Source organism: Pelodiscus sinensis, chromosome 2, assembly GCF_052426305.1.
Source record: "Pelodiscus sinensis isolate ZL-2025 chromosome 2, ASM5242630v1, whole genome shotgun sequence".
Lineage (NCBI taxonomy): Eukaryota > Metazoa > Chordata > Testudines > Trionychidae > Pelodiscus > Pelodiscus sinensis.
Genome location: NC_143053.1, coordinates 119,407,278 through 119,432,383, shown reverse-complemented (window position 1 = coordinate 119,432,383; position 25,106 = coordinate 119,407,278). Strand labels below are relative to the sequence as shown.

The 25,106-nt window shown below is 43.7% G+C and overlaps 1 protein-coding gene across 2 annotated transcripts in view; it reads left to right on the top strand.

Moving 5' to 3' along the window:
- Window positions 1–25,106, top strand: part of GMDS (GDP-mannose 4,6-dehydratase) — a 548,706-nt gene that overhangs the window by 90,671 nt on the left and 432,929 nt on the right. For both annotated transcript variants that reach the window (XM_075921351.2, XM_075921350.2), the window contains exons 2-3: window positions 13,892–13,936; window positions 17,982–18,069. In XM_075921351.2, the coding sequence (XP_075777466.1) occupies window positions 13,892–13,936; window positions 17,982–18,069 (133 nt within the window). The remainder of the gene's footprint in view (window positions 1–13,891; window positions 13,937–17,981; window positions 18,070–25,106) is intronic.

The window sequence follows — 25,106 nt, the reverse complement described above, 5'->3', positions numbered from 1 at the left end:
TCGGGGGGTTATCCGGAAGGTGAAAGCGCAAATGGAATTGTGACTGGCTAAGGATGTGAAGGATAACAAAAAAGGTTTCTACAGGCATGTTAACAAGAAGAAGGTGATCAGAGGGTATGTCTACACTACCCTCCTAGTTCGAACTAGGAGGGTAATGTAGGCATACCGCACTTGCAAATGAAGCCCGGGATTTGATTTTCCCGGGCTTCATTTGCATAAGCCGGGCGCCGCCATTTTTAAATCCCGGCTCGTTCAAACCCCGTGCCGCGCGGCTACACTCAGCACGGACTAAGTAGTTTGGACTAGGCTTCCTAGTCCGAACTACCATTACTCCTCGTGGAATGAGGAGTAACAGTAGTTCAGACTAGGAAGCCTAGTCCGAACTACCTAGTCCGTGCCACGTGGCACGGGGTTCGAACGAGCCGGGATTTAAAAATGGCGGCACCCGGCTTATGCAAATGAAGCCCGGGAAATTCAAATCCCGGGCTTCATTTGCAAGTGCGGTATGCCTGCATTACCCTCCTAGTTCGAACTAGGAGGGTAGTGTAGACATAACCAGAGAGGGTGTGCAGCTCCTAATAGATAAAGGAGGTAACCTAGTGACAGATGATGTGGGGAAAGCTGAAGTACTCAATGCTTTCTTTGCCTCTGTATTCACGGTCATGGTCGGCTCATGGACTTCTGCGCTAAGTGATGCAAGATGGGATGAAGATCGACAGCCCTTGGTGGGTAAAGAACAGGTTAGGAACTGCTTAGAAAAGCTAAAAGTACACAAATCCATGGGTCCGGACTTAATGCATCCGAGGGTACTGAGGGAGTTGGCAACTGTCATTGAGGAGCTTTTGGCCATTATCTTTCAAAAGTCGTGGAGATCGGGAGAAATCCCAGATGATTGGAAAAAGGCAAATGTAGTGCCCATCTTCAAAAAAGGGAAGAAGGACTATCCAGGGAACTAAAGGCTGGTGAGTCTTACCTCGGTTCCTGGAAAAATCATGCAAGGGATCCTTAAGGAATCCATTTTGAGACACTTGGATGAGAGGAAAGTGATTAGGAATAGTCAGCATGGATTCACAAAGGGCAAGTTGTGCCTGACCAATCTGATTAGCTTCTACGATGAGGTAACTGGCTCGGTGGACATGGGAAAGTCAGTGGATGTTATATACCTTGACTTTAGCAAGGCTTTTGATACGGTCTCCCACAATATTCTTGCCAGCAAGTTAAGGGAATGTGGATTGGATAAATGGACGGTAAGATGGATAGAAAGATGGCTAGAAGGCCGGCTTGATGTCAGGATGGCGGTCAGTTTCTAGCAGAGTGCCCCAAGGTTCGGTTCTAGGACCAGTTTTGTTCAATATCTTTATTAATGACCTGGATGAGGGGATGGATTGCACCCTCAGCAAGTTTGCAGATGACACTAAGCCAGGGGGAGAGGTAGATACGCTGGAGGGCAGAGAGAGGGTCCAGAGTGACTTAGACAAATTGGAGGATTGGGCCACAAGAAATCTTATGAGGTTCAACAAGGATAAGTGTAGAGTCCTGCACTTGGGACGGAAAAATCCCAAGCGTAGTTACAAGCTTGGGACCAACCAGCTAAGTAGTAGTTCTGCAGAAAAGGACCTGGGGTTACAGTGGATGAGAAGCTGGATATGAGTCAACAGTGTGCCTTTGTAGCCAAGAAGGCTAATGGCATATTAGGTTGCATTAAGAGGAGCATTGCCAGCAGATCCAGAGATGTCATTATTTCCCTTTATTCGGCATTGGTGAGGCCACATCTGGAGTACTGTGTCCAGTTCTGGGCCCCCCACTACAAAAAGGATGTGGACGCATTGGAGAGGGTCCAGCGGAGGGCAACCAAAATGATTAGGGGCCTGGAGCATATGACCTATGAGGAGTTGGGTCTGTTTAGTCCGGAGAAGCGAAGAGTGAGGGGGGATATGATAGCAGCCTTCAACTTCCTGAAGGGAGGTTCCAAAGAGGATGGAGAGAGGCTGTTCTCAGTAGTGACAGATGGCAGGACAAGGAGCAATGGTCTCAAGTTGTGGTGGGAGAGGTGCAGGTTGGATATTAGGAAAAACTATTTCACTAGGAGTGTGTTGAAGCACTGGAATGGGTTACCTAGGGAAGTAGTGGAGTCTCCATCCCTACAGGTGTTTAAGTTCTGGCTTGACAAAGCCCTGGCTGGGTTGATTTAAATGGGATTGGTCCTGCCTAGAGCAGGGGACTGGAATTGATGACCTTCTTTTGTCTCTTCCAGTTTTGTGATTCTGTGATAAGGGGATGGTTTGATGAGAACATGATCTGGGTAACTAATTGACCATTCATTATCAGTGGGAAACAGGTCAATGGAGGGATGATAGGAGTTACTATAGAGAACTTTCTGGGTGTCTGGCTGGTGAGTCTTGCCCACATGCTTAGGGTTTAGCTGATCGCCATATTTGGGGTCGGGAAGGAATTTTCCTCCAGGGTAGATTGGCAGAGACCCTGGAGGTTTTTCGCCTTCCTCTGTAGCATGGGGCACAGATCACAGCTGGAGGATTCTCTGCATCTTGGGGCCTTCAAAGTATTTGAAGGCGTCAGTATCTGAGACATAGGTGAGAGGATTATTCTAAGAGGGGTGGGTGAGATTCTGTGTCCTGCACTGTGCAGGGAGTCAGACTAGATGATCATAATGGTCCCTTCTGACCTTAAAGTCTATGGGTCTGTGAGATGGTCAAAATTAGTAGGTGATAATAGCTCATAATGGCCAGATCTTAAATACACATATTGAATGCTATTTTCTGTATATAGGTATGTGTATAGATATTTTTCAATACTGTACTTACTGTGTGGGTGAATAGATGGCTTAACACTCTGATTCTATCACTCTTACCACCTTGCACAAACACTAATTTTATCTTTATTTAACAGGGACACAGTTCTTTGCTTTTGGTTAGTATTCTATATTTGAAGTGTGTAATCTGTTTGGTTAACAAAGGGTACTTGTCTCTGAAAACAGACAATACTTTTTTGAGTTGAACAAAACAATTATTCTGTTGTATATCATTGTATTCCTGTTACAAGATGAGTTTTTTTTTCTTAATTTTTTTGTGTGGTCTTTCCTGTGTGGATAGCATTGTGTACACCTCCACTTTGGTACTGAGGGATGTGTGGCCCTCAGCACCAAGGCGATGTGAGAAATTGTCCAAGGTGAGCTCCATCTGGAACCTGTGCCCCCAAGCCTTGCCTCAGCTTTGCTCCCCCTCCTGCGCACCAAACCCCTTGGTCCAGCATGGAGCACCCACCTGCACCGCAAGCTCCTCATTCCTGGCCCCAACTGGAGTTCTCCTTCCCCATTTTCTGCATTTATGACCCAGCCTGGATTCTGCTTCTGCAACCTGACCCTTTGTTTCTGGCCCCACCCCAGAGCCACCACCTCAGCCCTCTTTCATACCCGAACACCTAACTCGACCCAGAATCCCCTCCTCCCTCCAAACTCCTCAGTCTCAACCCTCCCAGCTCAGAACCCTTTTCTGCACCCTGGAATCTCACCCCCAGCTAATGCCTTCACCCTATGAAAATGAGCAAGTAAGGAGGGGGAATAACAAATGAGAGATGGAGTGAAGAATTGGTGGGGGGAGGCTTGGAGAAGGGAGAGAGGCAAGGGTGTTAGGTTTTGTCAGTTGGGAAGTTGCAACCCTAAGGCCAAGCCTGATAGGTGTTTGTCTACATCTCTGGGATTTTTTAAGAGCAGGTTAGAGTTCAGTCTCCCATGGCAGTTAATTCCAGTGCTTAACTACCTTGACAGTTGAGTTTTTCCTAATATCCAGCCACTCCCCACTTCCCTGCTACAATTTAAACTGATGCGCTCATCATGCTTGTAAATCCATGTTAGGGTTGTAAGCGACTAGTCGAGTACCCTGATAAGCATATACTTGTTGAGTAGTGACTCAACTAGTCGCTTTCCCCCAGCACCATCTCCGGTGGGGCAAGGGAGGTGGAGGACACAAGCCACGAATCAACTGATTCCTGGCTCGTATCTGATCCCAGACGCTGCGCCTCTGTTTTTAAAATGTATTAAGAGACTGAGGGCTCTTAACACATTTAAAAGGCAGAGTTGCAACAGGGTTAGCTCCCTAGCCAGGAGCTAACCCTGCTGTGGCTCTGCAGTTCTCTCCGTGCCCTCCCTCCCCTCCCCCTGCCACCTTATTGACTAATCAAAGCAACAATTCAGCTGGAAGGCTTCAATTGATATCAATGAATTCAGTATGATCAAAGTAAAGATGTTTCAAATAATATGTTTTTAAAAAGAACATTGCACTAAAATGTTGTATTGTTAGTTTAGTTTAAGTTAAACCCACAAAGCCAGAAAGTCAAAACTTAGGCTGCTATTCCAGTTTTCTGTTCTGTGCAGTTGCATGGTAACATTGCACACCCTCCTGTACGAACACCCTACTGTACATGAGGATAACAGGTGAATGAAATCTGAATTAAGGATGTTAAGGACTAGTCGATGATCTGATAAGCAAATGCATTTCAAAGCAGCAGTGCTGCATGGAGCCCAGAGTCAGCTGGGGACACGCCAGCTGATTCCAGGTTTCAGCGCATCATTTTAAAGCACGCAGAGCCTGGAGTCAGCTGGGGAGGCCTTAGCTGATCTCGGGTTGTGTGGAAATGCTTTGCAGAGTCTGGGATCAGCTGAGGAATCAGTGCAGCATGGAGCCCTGGGATAGTGGGGGACTCTGACTACCCCACTGACCCAGGCTCCATGAGGGCGCTTCCACTTTGAAATGCACAAGAGCCCCCTCTGGGGACTCGTGTATATTTCAAAGTGGAAGCGCCCTCATGGAGCCCGGAGTCAGCAGGACTTCACAGTGGCCCCTGGCTGCACCTGGAGTTCTGCATTCCTCCTTTGAAATGTACAAGAGCCCCAGTTGTGTACATTTCAAACAAGTAATGCGGAAGTGCCTATCGACTAGTTGATGGAAATTCCATCAACTACTCAACTAGTAAATTACTCAGTATTTAACATCCTTAATCTGAAGTATTAATTTCTGTATTAAAGTACAAAAGAGAAGAGAGACTGAGTTCCATTAAGACTGAAATATGATGGATCAAACCTTGTAACCAATCTGAGATTTCACTTGGGAGGGGAAAAATGGTGTTTATACCCACAGTTCAGCGAATTGTCTTTAGCTGCCTAATACATGTTGATAAACATGGGGTTTTGATGTAAAATTGGATTGCTTACTCTGTTTACATAAATAACTTTAGGATGTATGTAGTTTCTTGTAGGAATTGTGCCTATGACTTGGAGTTGTTTGTTTTTAATAATTGAATACTTTGGTATAAAGTTTAAAAATCTCTTGTGTATATAGATAATGGACACCATAAAGATATAGGAAGAAGGTGGGGGTTCACAATTATGTTTTCAGTGAAGTCCTTTTTGAACGCTTTCAAATTTCCTCCCAAATATGGCTTGAAGACTGTAGACAAAGTGCAGTACTGTTCTGTTTATAGTATCTACAAAAAAAATCCCTGTTTCCTCCATATGTCATCAGAAATTATTGGATTATGTATTTTTCAGCAGAAATAACATTTTACTGTATTACTTTCAGACTTTTTCAAAGAGGGTTATTTTGGTAACTTGCAGTTATGAGCACCTTTTATTAATGAGCACTATTTATTAATAACAATTGTTTGAATAGTTCTGTAAATGTAGGTGGAACTTTTCAGAGTGAAATATGGTTTTTGCTCCCTCCCCATTCTCTCACTAGCTTAATGAATTACTGAAAATGTATTTCAAGTTAGATCTGTCATTTGTATTAAATATCTTCACAGAAATTTTAATTTAACACAAACTGATAGCAGTTTCCCTATAAGCTAAGTGGGCAGCCACCAAGGAGAGATTCAAATGCTATGCAGCTGATTAACAGAGTGCCCAAACCAGCAGCATGTGTGGTGCATATCTGTGCATGCCTCATTGCACATAAAATGTATTCTGCATGTGAATGGACAAATTAGAGGTAACATTGGTTGGTAATCACTCCTTCCTCCAAATTTTGTCTATCATAAGAATGAGTGTGAAGTGCCCTTATAAATTAGGTTATATGAAAAGGTGCCATTTTACTATGTGGGCTTGTACAAAACACCCATTTAAGAATATACAAATATTATTCTCCAACTGTGTAAGCCAAGTAATCAAATCTGACTGTCAAAATTGTCTTTGACAAAAGACCATCACTTGCTGTTGATTAAAAAAGATTGATCAGTATCACGGTCAGTGACTATGCGAGCTTTTAACCAATGGTTCACAAATTTTTTGGCCCATGGCCCACTCTTCTCAAAGCAAACTGTTTCATGGATCACCAGCCAGCCCTACCCATGATGACAAAAAATTCATTTGCATATATCTAAATACCTTAAATACTAAATTAATCATTTCAAATTACTGGAGCATAAAAATGTAAATAGGCAACTATATCATAAAAGGGCATATATAACTGGTAAGAGAGGAAATATTATTAATCAAAATCATTAAATAGATTAAGCATTTCAACTTTATCATGTTTACCAAAATTCATTTCAAATAAAGCAAAATATCAATTTATGTTCAAAACAAAAGGTTTCAGTATTTATTAGCTTAATGAATTACTGGAAATTTATTTAAGTCTTTATTTATGGCAGGGGTGAGGAACCTTCCTGGGTTGGGGGCCATTAACCCACAGGAGACAGGGTAGGGGAAGGAAAGGGAGGGTTGGGGCTTCTCACAGGCCAGATTAACTCTTCTGGTGGACTAGTAGACTTTGTAGGTTCCCCTAGACTCTGAGGTAGGGTCAAAATGAGGGGGTTCACTGTGAGGGGGGCTGCTGGGGAGCAGGATAAGTATGGGGGTCAGAGGTAGGGTGCAGATGCAAGGAGGGAGTGAACCTTGATCCCAGGGTCTACCTGTAAGACTAGGATGGGCAAAAGGGCCTCTGTGGGCTGGATGCGGCCTGTCAAGTGGGTTGATCTGGCCCGTGGAGACCCCGCCTCTCCAGCTAGGGCCTAGGGGCATAAGGGGGAGCACGCAGAGTCTCCTCCCACTGGCATGGGCATGAGTGCCTACGGGGAACCTCTGGGGGGCGGCGGGGAGGAAAGGCGCTTCTCCACTCCCGACCAATCATGGTCTGTGGATAGGGAAGCAGGGAAATATCCTGGCCCTGCTCCTTCCACTTAAGGCCCCACCCCTTCCGATGTGGCCCAAAAATTTCTAAAGTGGCCCAAAAATTTCTGAAGTGGGCACTGATGAAAAAATTATTGCCCACCCCTGTGTAAGACTGTCACAGAAGACACTTTAAGAGCCATTGCTTTAGACCATGAATACTTGGAAAGTCATATTGCACCTACCTTCTGAAATTCACTTGTGGTGATTGGCTTCCAGAATTTCATTACAATAATTTAAAAAATACTAATTGATACATTTTGTATGCATTCCTAATAGAAATGACTCTTGCCATCAATATGAAATGGTGCTGCTGAAGAATGGGGGGACAAATTGCCAAGAGTAATTAACGTTAAAAATGTACAGTCAGTGCCTGATATTTCCTCTTCATTTAATTTTATTTATATATAATATATATATATAATATATATGTCCTATGGCACCTTAGAGACTAACACCTCTACCCCCTGAGATTTTTAATTATTTTTATTCCTAGTTCTAAATTTTCCTAATTTAGCTTCACCATTTGACTAATGAGTATGCCTTCAACATCAATCCAGTGTTGAACGTGGATAGACAGATTCTTTTCTAATCCTTATGTTAATATTGTTCAATGTCTGCCTGTATCCCATTGCAGGCAGAGTAATCTGGTATGGGTCTAGAAGTGAGGCTTTTGGGGTTCTTTTCTGCTAATGAGGTATCTTGCAGAAGTCACTGTGCCCATTTATAAAATGGATATAATGGTATCATCCATAATCATAGAACCACTGTATCAGTGGAATCCAATGCTGTCATGCACTGAGGATCTATTACTCCTTCCTTATTCTGTTACCATTGTAGCAGCAGAAGATGCTTGACCTACAGCAGGGGAAAGGAAATGGGGGCCTAGGAGAATAGAAATGACAGTGTCTAGGGCATGCAAAGAAGGGGAAATAATGAGATCACAATAGTGATGTGAAATGTATTGGAGGATAAGATCTAGGGTAAAATTCTATCCTCATTGAAATCAATAGGAGTTTTGCCATAGACTTGTATGGAACCAAGATTTTACCCATATTATTTATGCTTTCCAGGGTAGGGAATTGTCTGATTTTTTTTGTTTTTGTTTTTTTGTTTTTTGTTAAAGATCAAAAGTGTTGTAGGGCTAAAGAGGTAATAGTAATAAAAGCAGTTTTGTAGTGAATGGGATTCAGTTTTTTGTTTTGTTTTTCTAAGGAAGGTCAACAAGTCAGTTATGAAAGGGCTGCCTACTTCTTCAGAAACATTTAGCTGGCTGACTTGTTGGCAGTCTCTGGGGGCTTTGAATGGCAAGGAATAGGGTTTCTTGTCATCCTTCTTCATGCTTTTGGAATTCCTAGAACTGTAGTTCCTGGAGGGAATGGATTCCCACCAGAGGACTGGGGATGTTTTTCTTTAATTCTGTGTTTCTTTTCCTGAAGTAAGGGAATAGTTTCTTTAGTTTGTGTGTATGAGCATGTGATTTAAAAATGTAGCATACACTTTCACTAATTTTTCCCAGGAGCCAGAAAGAGAAAAAATTCACTTGTCTGGCCTTAATATAAAGGAAATTTTGGGAAGAAGGAATATATTTCCCTAGATCATAAATGTCTGATCAGGGATGATAGGTTAAAGTCCTGAAAGAGAAAATCCTTCAAGGGTTTCATTAAGTAAACAGCAGAGGGAGAGGACATAGTTTTGTTAAAGTCTTAAAGCCTAGTTCTGATCTTGCATACACCATGTAAGTCTTCTGAGGTTATTTATCACTTTGTAATATCCTTGAATCTTTTGTAATAGATTCTCATTTATATTGCAGAAAAGTTTATTAAAGTTCTATTTAAATACTTTATGAAAATATATTGCATGTGGACATGGTCTCATTGCAGTCTCATGGAAAATTTAGGCGTATATATTCCTTCAAATATTTTAGAAATATGATGCACCTTGATTTAGCAGTAAGGAAATCTACTATTTTCTCCTTGGCTATGGCTACATTATGAGTTTTGCCGCAAGAGCCTATGCAAATAAAGCGTGGATTAGCATTTTCCCGTGCTTCATTTGCATACCCTTTCGTTCCGTTTTTGCCGGAGAGGCCATAAGGATTTTGTGGAGAGAGTTTTTTTTTTTTTTTTGCGCAAAATGGCCACAGCCACACTGCCTATTTTTGCGCAAAAACCCCTAGCGCAAAAACGGAACGAAAGAGTATGCAAATGAAGCATGGGAAAATGCTAATCTGCGCTTCATTTGCATAGATTTTTGCAGCAAAACTTATAGACTACGTCTACACTGGCAGCTTCTTGCGCAAAAAGTCTTCCACAAGAGCACGTCTATATTGGCATGTGCCTTTGCGCAAGAGATGTGCTTTTGTGCAACACCATCCATGGCAGTGTGGACGCTCTCTTGCGCAAGAAAGCTCTGATGGCCATTTTAACCATAGGGGCTTCTTGCGCAAGAAATTCATGTTGCCTGTCTACACTGCCCTCTTGTGGAAGAGCTCTTGCGCAAGAGGGCTTATTCCTCGTGGGGAGAGGAATAACTTCTGGAAGAAGCCCTATTTTACAATGCTATACTATAAATTTACTTGCACAAGAACGCGTGTACACTGTAGATAGTAGGCAAGTTTTTGTGCAAGAACAGTTGTTCTTGCGCAAGTAGCTGCCAGTGTAGACATAGCCATAGTGTAACTGTAGCCCTTGAGGCAAATTGTGAGGCATGACTTTTAAAGAGAGAGAGAGTAATTTCCAATTACTATATCTTGCTGAAGGTACTACAGGCTAATCCTCCCTGGTCCAGCATCCTTGGGACCTGAGTGGTCCCAAACCAGAAGGTTTGCCAGACCAGGGGAAGACAATGCTTCACTGATGGCCACGTGCCCCTGCTTCTGGATTCTCCCTACCCCCCGCAACCTCCCCACACTCCTTGCCGCCAGCCACAGCCACAGCCACTGGGCTCTGGTCCAATCCAGCAGGGCTCCCCACTAGTGGCCCCTTCCCATTGCCTGTTGCTCCCTGGCCACTGTACTCCTAGCCAGTTCCCTATCTCAGCAATTGGGGCTCTTAGTACGGCAACATCCCTAGTCCTGCAGATGTTGCCATACCAGAAAATCCCACATTTTAGAGGTTCGACCTGTATTGTGAATCTCCAAACCCCATACATTAACATATGCAGATAATACAGTCTCTGCTAAAACCAAAGCAATTTTTAAAAACAATTGCCATTAAACGTGTTTTTGACCAATGCCAAAGCTAGGGCTAAAGCTAATCTTGATCTGCCTTGTTTGTCAAGGGTAAACCATGTTATAATGCTATTAAAAGCAGTTCTTTGCTATTTAAATGGTTGGTCTGCTGCTGGACATGGGACTTCACACTTCCTGTTTTGATATTGTTCAAAATATCAAAGTGGGTCATATTATAAGGGGGGCTTCATATATAATTAAACCAGAGAACAGTGTCTCTAAAACAAATAAAATAGCTCATCACCCACCAGAATGAACAAAGCACAGGGTAGAAGTTACAATAAATTTTTTTTCACATTTGGAATAGTTTCCACATAAAATGAAGCAGGCTTTTCAAGTAGATGGCTTTAAGTGTGATAAGTGCGTATGAATATTGCTAGATAAAGATTCATTCTGGAAACGGAAGTCCTCTCTTTCCAAGAGACCTTGGCAAACAAACTTTCCAGCTTTTATACAGCATGTCTAGTCTAATGCATATTAAGAATCAGTGTGGCTGTTGAGTATGTGACTAAAAGCAAAAAGCTGAAAACAGAGAGAAATTGAGCTCTTATAGCTAAACATTGATTTCCTTAAATATTCCCCTCCAGCTGTTTTTTTTCCAGAAAGTTGCAAAAAATTGGGAGTTGTGTTTGTGGACAAGAAGGTATCTGCTTTTGTTTTGTCTTTTAATAAGCTTTGCTTCTCAATCTTATTAGGAAAAAGATTGAAACTTTACTGTACCTAGCAAGTTGTAAACTTCTATGACAATTTAATCACTTTTCTGATTACAGCAATCATTGACAGCCTACTGCACTGAAAAGAAGGGGGAGGGAAATGAGAAACTTTGGGAGTGACTAAGATACTGTATCTTGAAGCAGGACCACATCAATCTGCATTGTGTGAGATTACCAGACAGTAAATCAGCTGTGCTGTGTTAAAGCCAGAAACCAGTAGCATTCGCACTTGCTGCCTGTTTCCCACTCATTGTAAAACCATGCCCTATCACTTGATAGACCTGGAAAGGAAGTGCAAAGGAAGTGAATGCCACTGCTGGTTCAGAATGTTCCAGTGTGGTTGGAAAGTTTGAGAAACGGCCCGGGTGAGAAGAACAAGACCTTATTGACAGGGTTCAATCCTGGTCAGGTCTGTTTCACATCAACTTTCTAAATAATCACAGCCCTCCCTTTCTCTTTCCCCTCCCCCTTGCCAAATCCCTAAGCTCATGCGCTTGCTTGCTCTCCAGGTCTCTAGCACTTTCACCTCTGCTTTTTTAATAGGTTATATAGCCAAGGCAGAACACTGAGCACTTTTTATTTTTTCATCTTGGGGGAATTATAAAATGTGTAAATTACAGGTCTGCTTGCTTCTTGAAAAAACCCTCATACTTTCCAGGGTTTTTTTACTTTAAGTTTTATATTGTGAATGCTTTTTCTATAGAGTCTTATTCTTGTCCTTTGATTTATGGAACCACAGATTATTCCAACATTTCCGCTGGTGGCATGGCAGACCTGGCCTCTCATGTTCCAAATTAACCAGCATCATAATCTGATTTTTGTCTGACTAGGAGAATTTAGAAACTGCATGCATGTATATCCTGTGTGTAGTAGAAGAAATATGTATATGCCAAGAGTCTTTATTTTTTCTTTTCTCGCCATACTAGTTTATAAAAAACTATACAGCTGAATATTTAGGTCAGTCATAAGAAAAGCTGCTGGAGTTTTAATTTAACCACAAAATGTGTCCCTTGTTTACCACACCCTGTCATTTTGCATGGATTTATGCACAACTTCAGCATCAATATAGTAAACATTCCCTACTGGCAACCCTGTCATTTTAAAGCCTTCTAGTTCATCTCAAATTCCAAATTAAGCAACAAGGCTTACTTTACTATTTTCTCCTCCCCCACGCTGTCACTAAATGAAAGATCAAGTAGCACAATTTGTGAGGCTGAAAATGTTTTTAAAATGGAACTAAATGAATGTGTGTGTTCACTTTACTGTAGATAGTGTCTTTGACCTGACCCTGCAAAGACATGCACATTGCAAATTTTGTGAGCGTGTAGTCCCATTGACTTTTTGGAGTCTCTACAGCAGGTTAATTGACTTCAGTAGAGCAACTGGTTTATGTTGTGTTAAGTACCTGCATTAATTTTTGCATGATTGGGGTTATCTCTAAACAAGTAATTCATGTAAGAAAAAAAATGGGAAAAAGGGAAATTTGCTGGGAATGGATGCCCAATTTTCTGTATGTGTTTTGTAGCTTTTATATTGCATACGTGGAGACATTTTGCAATGATGGGAATGATATCGGGTATCGTACAGTTATAAAGTGTAAAATAGTGATTTATAGTTAGTGGTAATCCCATCAGTGCTAATGAACAAGATTAAATTACCCCCTTGTCTCCAAAAAGCAAAATCAGGAAAAACCCAGCAACATGAAAACTATGAATAGTTTTTACATTCCTGTTTGTAAACTGGAATAGAAGTTTTAGTACATATATTTTGAGAAACCAAACCAGTGAAGTAAAATTAAAGGCTTAGTTCATGCTGTGTCACCGTGGAAGCATTAATACTATCTATGGCAGTGGCTCCCAACCTTTTTGAGCATACAGACCCCTTTTCAGTCTGTTGAAAATTTTACGGACCTCCCCTCCCCACCGGAGAGTGGTGGGAAATGGCGGCCAGCACGTCCCTTGGCCTACGTTGCTTCCTCAGCTCCTGTCCCCTCCGTCCCCTGCCTATCCATGGAGGATATGGCGAGGGGGCTGTCATGGCCAAAGGCAGCTCCTGCCCTAGCACTCTGCCCTTGGCTGGACATGGAACCTTGGGGAGTTTTAAAAAAAAAAAAGGGGGGGGGGGGAAGTAAGGATTGGGCCCACTGCAGGACTGGGAGGGGGGAGAGGGCTGGAGCTTAAATGGCAGTGCAGCTGGAAGTGGGAGGCAGCATATGTGTGGCCAGTCACAAACAGGGAGCCCTGGGTGAGAAAGTCCCAGTCCCATGGTGGGACGGATCCTTATTTTACTTTTTCTTTACTAATTTTCTGCAGACCCCCCTACAGTACCATTGCAAATCACCAGAGGTCCACGGACCGCAGGTTGGGAACCACTGCTATATGGAATGATCAGCGGTGCTTAAGATAGAGGCCAATTGGTAAAAATGTGCATTGTCTTCTGTCAGTATTCTCTCTATTGGTTCTCAGCTTTTTCATTTTCTTTCTCCTCGTGAGCTCTGAAATCTGATGTTCATAGCAAAATTCCTCCCTCTCCTCTAGGTATTTAAAAATAGGAGCTGGATGCAAGGTTTCAAGAGAATGGAAGACTGTTTCTAAATTACTGCTGGTGTGTTCTGTTGAACTGTACTGCTTGTTAAACTTTAACAAATGAAGTGTATGCTGGTATCCAGTCAATACAGATTCAAAATATTTTAAAAACCATGATGAGTCTAAATCTTCCAAGCTCAGTCACTGGGATTCTAACATTTTCCTATCTTTCTTTTCTCAGGATGGCTCGTACTTGGCTGAATTCCTGCTGGAAAAGGGCTATGAGGTGAGTAACTCAATGACCGACTGCAGGCTGATGGAAATACTTGGATACAGCAACCTCTAGCTTCCTTTGCTGCTGTCCTCCTTTGCGTATGTTTTCCACTCAGTCCTAGATAACAAATCAAAACTCCAGTGAAGAATGTGCAGCATAGCCTGTAATCATGCCAGCTTATTGTACTATTTATCATGTAGCGTCCACTGGTGGATTCCCTCTGCTCCTCTGGGTATATTTGCTTTGCATGCTTCCCGCTAAGTTAGATAAGCAGCAACCTGTGCAAGCCAAAAGAATTAGGGAATAATTGATGATGTAATGCAAAGAAAAAAACCTACTCATAGAAGTAACTTTTAATTTGGAAATTGCACTAAGCAGTAAAAACCTTGCTAATCCATGTCAGGCTCATACTGCATATTTAAACCTTGAGGTTCTAGGCATTCTGGGTTCTTTACAGTGGTTTAGATTGGAGTGTAGTAAGTAACTTACTCCTCCTCTCTGTGGTACCTGGGTGAGGGTCACCAAAGGGACTGTTGCTGCATCTAAAAGTTTTGCCCTAGCACTCTGAAGGAGAGGACCCAGCAATTGATGGTTGTCCCTATGGAGTTGGCTCTGTCCCCACAATCTCACCCGCAACCGGAAGACCCAGTGCCTAGCACCACCTCATTGGTGCCCATACTCGTTGGTACTTGAGAGACTCTTGCAGGCACAGCCATGGCTCTGTGAGGGGGACATCAGAGAGGCACCAGTCTTACCTTCAAAAGAGTAAGAAACTAGAGGGACAGACTTTCTCTAAATCAAGAGACATGCCACCCCATGAGGGCCACTCCTCAAACTCTCCAATTAGGCATGTGTCCACTCCTATCCATGAAGGGCAGTTGAATCCATAGCCACAGCATTCCCCAGGCCCACTGGAGCCTCCATTGACACCAGAACCCTTTGAGGCAGGAAAAAAAATTGATGCACCTTATGGTGCCGTTCTCCCCTATTAGATGAGAGAAGTCTTCAATGCTAGCAGTGCCTATGTGTCCACAGGTGCACTCCAGGAGGAAACCCGTCATGATGTCTAGGTACTCCCCTTAGCCAAGCTCAGAGGTGACTCTGTGGTCAGACAGTTAGGGCTTTTAAGAAAACATACCAATTGTAGATCTTTCTCTTTAGCACCTTCCAGCCCAAAGTAGTTTCATGTCAATCAGGACATCTTCCTGCCAGTCTTCTTACCAAAGCCAAATACTTCCAGTGAGGAGAGGCATCTGCGTACTTTGGATGTCTGACATGCCTTTCTTTCTACCTTGATCTAACCAAGCCCATCTGCAGGTCTGCTCCACTTTTCATTGTGTTTTCATTTCATTGTGGGAGAATGAAGGGTCTCTAGGTGTCATCTCAAATAATTGTATCCTGGATCATCTCCTGCATGTGTTCCTGATGTGAGCAGAGGCCACGCTTCTGCTCATAGGTGACTAGTGCCTGCAAAGGGAGAAGGTTCAGGGAAGGCAACACAGAGGAACAGGCAGAAAGAGAACCTCATTTAGCAATCAAAGTTTTGGCAGGGGCACGTTGGGGCAGTGCACTTCCTGGGTGCTACCACGAGTCACCTATGCTTCTGTTGTTAGCAACAGCTCATTCAAAGCGAGTGCAAGCATTATTGGTAGTTTTCTGCAACATGTTCTGATCCAGGACATCTGCAGGGCTGTGATGTGAGCCTTTGCCTATGCCATCCCCCAGCGAGCCCCAGATGATGCTAGTTTTGACAGAAGGGTGTTAAAAGCAACACGTACACGAACTCCTGCTCACCTCCAGAAGCACTGCTTGTGAGTCACCTGCCATGGAATGGACATGAGCAAGCACTTGATGAGAAAACTGTTACCTACCTCTCGTAACTTACTCTTTGAGATGTGTTGCTCATATCCACACTCCTTCCTTATACGTGTTGGACTGCCCTGGTCCGACATCCTCAGGACCTGACTACCATTAATTAGTGAATATAGCCCGCGGGTTGTACAAGTTTTTCCCTACCACGCACCCTTCCATGGGCATATGTGTCCGTGTGTTACGCAATTTGATTTTTACTCATATTACCGGTATCACGTTGTAGTAATACTTTGACTTGTTTCCTATCTAAAACAACGCACCAACTTTGAAATAGGAAACGAGTCTACTGGTAATGTTGATTATATAGTTATGTTGGACATTTTAGCTAAGTTTAAAGATGATATAATAACAAGAAGACAAGGTCAACATAATAAAGTCAGCATCTTCGATTTAATAATAATTTAATAAGAGCAGCAATGTTGTGTTTACTTCAGGTTGGGGGGGAGAGATGCCTGGCTCTGGAGAATGGGAGGGGAGATCAGGAGCAGGGGGAGGGGAGGCGGTGCACATGGCATCCTGGATGCAGCGCAGCAGCTCTGCCTCCAGTACCCGAGCATAAGATTGAGGGGGAGGGGGTCCCAGGATTCCTACTATCTCCCATCACCTCCGCGCAGGCAGGCAGCAGGGGGAAAAGTCTCCAGTGGTGTGACAGATCCAGCATTTCAGGAAGCGCGCCAGCTGTTTAGGGGAGGGGAAGAGCAGCCTGCTCTAACCCAGTCTCCCTCCCCTTCCCCAAAGCCAGGCAAACACCCCGAACCCAATCCTCCCCCCCCCCCCCGCTAACCTAACCTAATTCTCGTGTCCCGGAGCCGACACCACTGCAGATACAGCTGCGCGTCTCCCTCCAGGCATTGGGGCACGTGCGCTGAGCAGCCAGCCTTGAGCATGAGATGGCCAGGACACCGTGTGCAACCCAATCCCCCTTTCCTTCCCCAGAGCCAGACACCTCCCCTCCCTGCTGTAACCCAAACCCCCTCCCCCTCCAACCTTATGCTCGGGTCCCGGAGCCAGAGCCTCTACGCCGCATCTGGGATGCCATGTGCACTGCCCCTTCTCCCCCTGCTCCTGATCTCCCCTCCCCTTCTCCAGAGCCAGGCATCTCTCCCTGCCCCCCAACCTTATGCCTGGGTCCCAAACCGCTGCCTGCACGCAGTGGCCAGCTGATAGCATGTGCAGGCTGGGACGCTGTGTGCGACCTGTCCTGCACTTGCAGGATATGACACAGTGTTCTGGGGGCTGTGAGTGGCATGAAGTGGGCCATGAGCATGCATAAGGATCATAGCGGCCCGACTGAGAACAGACGACTTGAGTGGTTCTGTCCCGGTTACATCAGGAGCTGCAATTTTTTTCTTTTTTCTCGGGTTGGCCACCCCTGGGCTAGATTATACAGTCTACTTCTTAGGGTATAGTTTAGTCCATTTGTTTTTATTTTAGACAACAAAATATGGGACTCCTGCATGCCATCCAGAAGTTTTGTTCGGATGGTTCAGTGCTCTTGGTTGCAAGCTATTCTGTGTATGGGTGATGGCCCAACACAAGCAAAGAAGTTGCCTAAAATTTTGATTGGAAAAACTTCTGAAATATCTGGAAAAAGTCAGGTGTTAAAGTTGTAGCTTTCATTTATACAAGCAGCACTTGATGAGCTAAACTGACATAAACCTTGCCACCAATGAGGAGGCTATCTTTACATAAAGAAGAAATGGGATCAGTTTTTGAACAATTTCTCTAGTGTGTCATACATAAACTGGCTTTTCTTTAATATCAGGCAGGCACATATTGCTTCTACAGTGAGGTTTATAGGGGTCTTTCGAAATAGGGGTTTATTTTGAAATTTGACCGTGTGTAGATGCAGGTAAATTCCGGAAGAGCGTCTTCCCAAAAAAACCCGGAGGGAGTATGCAAATGAGCAGCGCTACTTGCATTCTTCTCCCAAAATAAAAATTGTGTAGACATACCCTGAGAAACTTAGGCTGTCACTGATACTGTTACAGGCTTTGTGTTCGATTTAGGACTCAAGGGTATCTGTTACAAGATTTTCCACTTGTCTGTTTGGATAGGGATGGCTAGAGCTATCTTAGTTTCTCTTAATTATGCAATTATTTATGTTAACAATCGAAATCAAAGTTCACTGATTGAATACAATCTCATATTTTTTTCTACCCTTCTGTTCTCATTTAAATTACAGGTGCATGGAATTGTTCGCCGATCTAGTTCTTTCAACACTGGACGGATTGAGCATCTCTACAAGAATCGACAGGCTCACACTGAAGGAAGTAAGATTTCTCTGTATAGTTACTTTTCATGAAATACATTTTTTCGTAATATATCTTCTCCTATCAGTGGTGTACCAATTATTTTTATCTAAGATGTGGTGTCCAACATGCTAGCCACTAGTCATATGTGGCTATTTGGATGGTAGAGTGTGGCTAGTTCACTATAGCAGTAGTCACTACAGAGACCACAAATCTTAAAGCATACTGCCTATAGTTCTTGGAAATTTGTCTCTTCTCTGTGGAGATTTGGGAGCTGTTGTTAAAATTGTTGTTCATCAGCCAACCATTCCTATTGTCTGTCTTCCTATTGAAAGCTTCTGTCCCATTAAGAAATGAAAGCAGTTTTCAGATTAAAATATGATATAAAATCTTATAGTTACATATTGTCTGGAAAAAATATGAAGACATTTCAAGTAATTCATAGAAAAGGGGATGGGAAGGCATCTTGTGCTCAGTGCAAGTTTTGGTGATGCAGTAAATATGTAAGTGAATGCCTAGCTGTGCAAAAAGCTGTGTAAGGTTAAGAGAATTGTAGGAGTCTAGCAAGATTAAGTGGCACTAGAGTAAAAACACATTTTGAGGGTAACTATCTTTTAGTTACATAATAAAATGCAAGATTATCTTGTATACAACTTTGTATGGAATATCATTCTACCTTTTTATTGCCTTCGGGGTCTTTTTTTTTTAAGGCAAGCTAACTAACCCTACACCAGGGCTTGCAGCTAACCCCATTTCTACACCATAGCTTGATCATAGTAGCGGATAAAAATATAGTAGAATTTGAACTGCTCTTCCAAGTTACACAGTGAGTAAATTAAGATATAATGGAATAATCGAATTGCATTTGGTGCATTGGAATAGAATCTTTTAACAAAATCGTTTGTGAGAATGGCCGTGGGCCTAGTGCAAAAAAAAGTTTGCTACTTTTGCTCTTTTTTTAGTCCTTCTTTTTTGACTATTAAACTGTCAAGGGAAGAATGGGATATTTTATGATTATACATATGTTGGTGAGGCACAGAACTACCTCTTTCTTTTCCTCAAATTTGGATTCCAGTGTCTCCTAGCAACATTAGGGGAAAGGATAAAAGCCAGTTATCTGTGACTCCACATGAATAACAGTGTCACACACATAAGTAACACATGCATCCCTCTTGCTGGACACCAGATTGTAGTGGTTCAGAGGCCCTCTTGGCTGGGCCCAATGTGCTTTAGCCCTACTAAGTCTGAACTGAGCCCAGGCTTTGCTCCTGCCTGGGGTCTGTAGGCATATTCTGAGTGCCAGTTCTTGGCTGCTCGAGGTGTCCCACAGTGCCCTGCAGTGAACACTCTGGCCACAACTTTCAACTCTACTGCTCTCCAGGTGAACAGGAAAAGCCCGGGAAAATATGAATTTCATTTCCTGTGTGGCCAGCAAGGTGAACAGCCCTCTGAGCAGGTGGTACAGCTGACCATGAGTTCCCAGACAACCACCAGCATGGAGCATGCAAAAAATGCTGGGTCTCATTGCTGTGTGGGGTGAGGAATCTGTTCTCGCAGAACTGCAGACCAGCAAAAGGAGCACAGCTATCTCTGCCAAAATGGCAAAGGGCATGGAGGAGAGGGGATACACCAGAGATGCCCAGCAGTGCCGAGTGGAAAATAAAGGATCTGAGGCAGTCGTACCAAAACACAAAGGAGGCAAACAGTCTGGAGCATTGTCACAAACTCTGCATGCAGTCATTGGGAGGGACCTGATCAGCTTCTCTAGCCAGTCCATGGATTACTCCAAGTCATTCTGACCACCTCAGGCAGCAGCATGGAGGACAGCGTGGATGAGGAAGAGAAGAATGGTCAGTAAGTGAGCAAGTCAATTGATGTCACAGAGAACCAAGAACTTTTTATCCTCTTGGAGGCATTCCCTTCCTCCCAGGACGTTTGACAGTCAGGCACTGATCATGGGGAGGGCACTTCTGGAAAGTTCATATTTTCTATCATGCTATAAGCGGGTTAAGGCAATTGGGTGTGATCTGTGGGGGCCACTCTACCTACGCAGTGGGGGCTCCCCAGAACAGTTTGTGTCTGGAGGCTGAACAGGAATTCTCCATGCACATCTCCATAAAGCTTTCAGAGAGGAACTCGTCAATACTTTTCACATGGTTTCTGGGGAGGGCTGCCTTATTCCATCCTCCACGGTAGGACGTCTTTCCATGCCAAGCCAGCAGTAAGTGGTCTGACATAATTGCAGCACAAAGCATTGCAAAATAAGGTCCACATTTCTGGCCACACTGTCAGCATCTACCCCTGTCACTCTCTCCCAGCAAATTGGGGGTGTTGAGCACAAAAGGGCCATATGAGCCCCTGCCTGCCACCACACCCAAACCCCTCCATCCTTCCCTCCCACAGATCTTGTGCCTCAGCCTGTCTCTTACCATGCCTGCTTACCACCAGACTGAGTCCAGCTGTTCCCCTAAGAACTCTGAAGTGTACCTGCTGCATAATGGCCACTTAAAAGCATGACTGTGGATGTATGTAACTCATCCCTATTTTCTTTAGACAGACCTTCCTTTTATTGTAACAGATTAGTTTTTACACTCTACAATGTATCTCCTGAAAAGTCTGCCCTTCATTTTCTGTTACAGTGGGAACAGCTGTGAGCCTACTGCGCATGCTACTGGACCCATTAACTGTCCAAATCCACAGGTAAAAATAGGGATGATGTGTTCAAGGAGCAAATGCAATCTGCCCACTTGGACAGGGAACACTTAAGCGAGGGAGTAATATGGTGCTGGAGGAGATGTGTGTGAAACATGAAGATGGGAAAGTGTGCAGATAACTGGAAGTGAGGAACCAGGAGAGAGTCTTGTTGATCATGGTGGACATGATGGACCGCACGGTAACTTTCCAGACACCTACATGTATAGGCATCTCCTCCAGCCCTTCTGGACCAACATTTCTGCCTCACCGCCTTACATAGCCTCCTCTCCCAGGGGCCCTAGAATGCAACGGTTGGGGCAGAAGGGTGAGCCAAGGACAGCCTCACGCTCAACCTCTAGGGATGCACTGCAAAGCAAAAGGCTGTCCTCACAATTGTGATCACCTTCCTCCTTCCCCCTCTTTTTCTTTCCCTGCAGTGTTCAGGGTAAATAAAAACACATTTTTTCTGAACAACAGTTTCTTTCCTTCTTCTGGTGAAGGGTGAGGAGGTGGTTAAAGGCAAGCACACTTAATGCAGGGCCACCTTGTTAAGAGTAATATGGATGGCTCTCAAAACTGTCTTTCAAAGCCTCTTTGAATTGCACTGCTGCTTGCTGTGGTCGTCTTATTGCCTTAGTGACTGCCTGGTCAAAATCCCTGCCTAGGCATTGGGCACCCTTCGTCTCCCTACCCCCACACTCTGGCAAATAACTTTCCTCCTTGCTCTCACAAATATTATGGAGCACGCAGCAGGCTGTCACCACAATGGGAATGTTTCATTTGCTGAGATCTGGCCTAGTCAATAGACTGTGGAACCTTCCCTTTAAACCAGGGGTGGGGAGCCTCATGCCCCCCGGCTTGACTGAGTCCGGGCCTCCCCCAGCATTGGGGAGCCCACGCTGGTGCTCCAGCCCTGCCACTGCCCCACTGTGGGGTGGGAGCACAAAAAAATCTACTATGCTGGGCCCCTGGTGTGGAAGGGGAATGTGGGGAGTGTCTTTCTCCTCAGTCATTGGCCACGTCAGAGATGGGATTTTTTTCTAGTTTGTGTGCAGCCCCTGACTGATTTTTCTGTGCGTCAGTGGCCCCCACCCAAAAACGGTTCTCCACCTTTGCTTTAAACACCCCAAAAACATTCTGCCACCATTCTGCACTTGCTCAGCCTGGAATTGAACTGCTCCTTTACTGTGGTCCAGGCTACCCGGATATGGTTTCATGAGCCATGGGAGCAAGGAGTAAGCTGGGTCACCAAGGATCATTAATGGCATTTCTGTGTCTTCAATGATAATCTTCTAGTTTGGGAAGAAAGTTTCAGCTTGCAGATTGACGAAGAGGCAGGAGTTCCTAAAGATGCGCGCATCATGCACCTTTTACCACCATCCCACGCTGATGTCAGTGAAATGGTCCTGTGATCCACCAGCCCCTCCAGCACTTTTGAGAAGTATTCCTTGGGGTTTATGTTCTCCTTGGCATGGTGATTAGGTGCCAAGATGGGGATGGATGTCCCTCCACAGCTGGGAAAACCCAGCATGGCAAAGACCTTTACTGTCCTCCAAGTTTCCCAGAGTCACTATGCTTTGTAGCAGACGTGTATTGATTGCCTTGACAGCTTGGATCACAGCAGCCTCCGCTATAGATTTCCCCACTCAGTTGATTTACAACTGACTGGTAGTTGTCTGGCATTTTAAGCTTCCAGAGGGCAATTTCCACACACATCTCCACTTTCAGAGCAGGTCTCGTTCTTATATTCTTGTGCTTCAGGAAAGCAATTTGCAAACTTCCATGTAAGTGGCCTCACGCATACAAAGTTTCGTAGCCTCTACAGATCGTCCCATGGCTGCATCACAATGTAGTCCCAACAGACTGTACTTGTCTGATGTCACCAGATCCTGTGTGCCACTGTGTCCAGAGGATTGAATGCTGGCAGCATTTGCCAGTTCAACTCCAGTGCTTCACAGAAAAGTGTGCTCATGGCTTACGCTGCTATGGCATCTGTGCAAATAACCAAGGGGAAAAGGTACCAAAGACTACCATTGCTCTCAAGTGATGGAGGAGGGAACAAGTACATTATGGGATGCTGATGACATGTATCCAGAACTGCCTGTTGCACAGTTTTGTTCTCAGCATACACTCAGCACACAACCCAGGATGCAAATGGGTGCAGGCTTTGTGGGATAGCTACTCACAGTGCATCACTCTCAAAGGTGATGGTAGCCATCCTACTGGAGATGCACTACTTCAAAATACGTTGAACTCTTGCACGCAGTGGGGATATGCACCTTCAACTTTAGAAAATTGGGTGCTAAAAGTCAACCTTCATAAATTTGACCTTACCTCTTAGGGCTCATCTAGACTACGCTAGAGTGTCGGGGGAGGGGGAAGGGGGAGGGAATTTGCATATCTTCTTCTGATCTCACTTTTGAAAGCAGAGCTTTCAAAAGTGACAGTAGTTTAGATGTGGCTTTTTTGGCGAACCCCTTCTTGTCAAAAAGCCATGTAAACCTCATTTTTTTGCGGAAGAGCGGCTATTTGACAAAGGGGGGAGGTTTGTCGAAAAAGCTGTAACTAAACTACTTTCACTTTTGAAAGCTCCACTTTTGAAAGTGAGATTGGAAGAAGATATGCAAATTCCGATGGAATTTGCATATCATCTTTCAACACTCTAGCGTAGTCTAGATGAGCCCTTAGTGTAGACATGGTCTGAGTCTCTTCTATGACTAGTCGATTCTGACAGTCACAGCTTGAGTATGATTCACATACATAAAGTCTCTGAATCCCATACCATCTCACGATGTTCCCTTAATGATTTTCTACTTGCATTGAACAGAAGGAATGACAGAATTAGACACCTATGGGACCTACCAGGAGAGATTCTTCAGGGAAGAGCCACTATACTCCCGTGTGACCTCTCAGAAACAAAGAAACAGAACCATTCAGTTTGCAGTTCCATTCAACAAACTTTGGAGACCAAAAGCATCAAAAAAATCTGTTTACCAGAATGTCTAGGGTCTTGCTTTAGCAGATTAAAACAAACAAATCAGTCCATGACTACTGGTAACAAAATGTCTTTCTTTTAAAATGGAGGTATTGTATAAGCTCCAACACTTCAGTTAGTCTATAAGGTGCCACATGACTCCTCGCAGCTTCTACGTATTTATGCTATTTTTGACATTAGAAATATTACAATATATTTATCATGATGAATACAATGCATTATGAGAGTGAATTCTCTGCAGAAAGTAGTTTGAGAACAAGAACAAAGTTGAAAAGCTTTTGTATATTGATGTTGACAGACGCTGGCTTATGCTGATACCTCCTTTTTCACATATTAATTAGAAACTAACCAAATCAGAAATCTTAGAAGAATAATCAGGATATTTTGGCCAAATAAAATTTCCAACAAAGATCTACTGTCTCAGTGTAAACAAGAAGACATGGCCACTATAATTATGAAAAGACGCTGGCGATAGATAGGTCATGTGTTACGAAGAGAGGACGGCTCTATTACGAAAATTGCACTCCACTGGAAACCAGATGGGAAGAGAAAGAGAGGAAGACCAAAAACAACCTGGCGCCGAACGGTAGAACAAGAATTAAAAGACCATCATCACACTTGGGGAGCAATAGGCGCTTTGGCCTGTGACCGACAGAAGTGGAAGGACTTTGTTGCTGCCCTATGCGCCATTGGCGTAACGGGCAGTAAGTAAGTAAATCAGAAAAGAATAAAAAACAGCTTCATGACAAATAAATCTAAGCACAGTTGAGATTTTTGTCAGTAATGTTATGAAGCATTGCCTATTGTGAAGGGTTTTTTAAATTACTTTTTCCTTTGGCCAGGTCTATACTGCAAGGGCAGTTCCAGCTATAAAAATAACGTAGCTGGAGTCGACGTACCTTAAACCAAACTTTGGCACCCTTCCCACTGCAGGAGGTTGATGAGCGAAACTCTTCCATTGACTTCCCTTGCTCCTTGCAACAGCAAGGCGTACCATGATCGGTGGGGGCACTCTCAGCATTTGATTTATCTGGTCTTTACTAGACCCACTAAATCAAGTGACAGAAGGTTGACTACTGAAACGTTGATCATCTTGTTTGTATTGATGTGGTCTTAGTGTTAATTCACTAAGTTTAGAACCTAAAGCTTTCAGGTCAGTAGTGCTGAGTCTTATTGTAGTAGTATCTAAATTTTCAGCCTGCGAAAAGTTTGTGATATTAGCATTCCTAAGAAGGCAAACTGACTTGATCTCAGCATCTTGTACTATGCAGTCTTGTTTGTTTGTTTAATACAAAACCCTCTTTCTCTCTGACTCAGTTCTGTATCTAATACTCGTTGTCAATGTGAAATCCATTGCAGAAGGGAAATT